The 429-nt window shown below is 42.4% G+C and overlaps 1 protein-coding gene across 1 annotated transcript; it reads left to right on the top strand.

Annotated features, from left to right (window-relative positions):
• Nucleotides 1-6: 6 nt before the first annotated feature.
• On the top strand, nt 7-417 carry LOC109131935 (mannosylglycoprotein endo-beta-mannosidase-like; the record flags this gene model as incomplete). The annotated part of the gene is made up of 1 exon (XM_019243101.1): nt 7-417. A coding segment is annotated over exon 1 (408 nt), but the record flags the coding sequence as incomplete, so codon positions are not given.
• Between the last annotated feature and the right edge of the window lie 12 nt (nt 418-429).

Here is a 429-nt window from a genome sequence, read left to right on the forward strand (position 1 = left end):
AAAACCCATATGTTATCAGACGAGGATTCGGATCCTAGTGTTTATCTTGACGGTACTAGAGTTTATATTCAAGGATCTATGTGGGACGGATTTGCAGATGGTAAGGGAAACTTCACTGACGGCCCTTACGAGATTCAATACCCTGAAGATTTTTTTAAAGATACATATTACAAGTATGGGTTCAATCCGGAGATTGGTTCGGTTGGAATGCCAGTTGCAGCTACGATAAGAGCGACAATGCCTCCGGAAGGTTGGGAGATTCCTCTGTTTAAAAAGGGTTTGGACGGGTTTGTTGAAGAAGTACCAAACCGAATGTGGGATTACCACAAGTACATTCCATATTCTAAGCCTGGAAAAGTTCATGACCAGATTCTGATGTACGGTACTCCGGAGAATCTCGATGACTTCTGCTTGAAGGTATATTTGGGA

Source organism: Camelina sativa, unplaced genomic scaffold (genome assembly GCF_000633955.1).
Source record: "Camelina sativa cultivar DH55 unplaced genomic scaffold, Cs unpScaffold08593, whole genome shotgun sequence".
Taxonomy (NCBI): domain Eukaryota; kingdom Viridiplantae; phylum Streptophyta; class Magnoliopsida; order Brassicales; family Brassicaceae; genus Camelina; species Camelina sativa.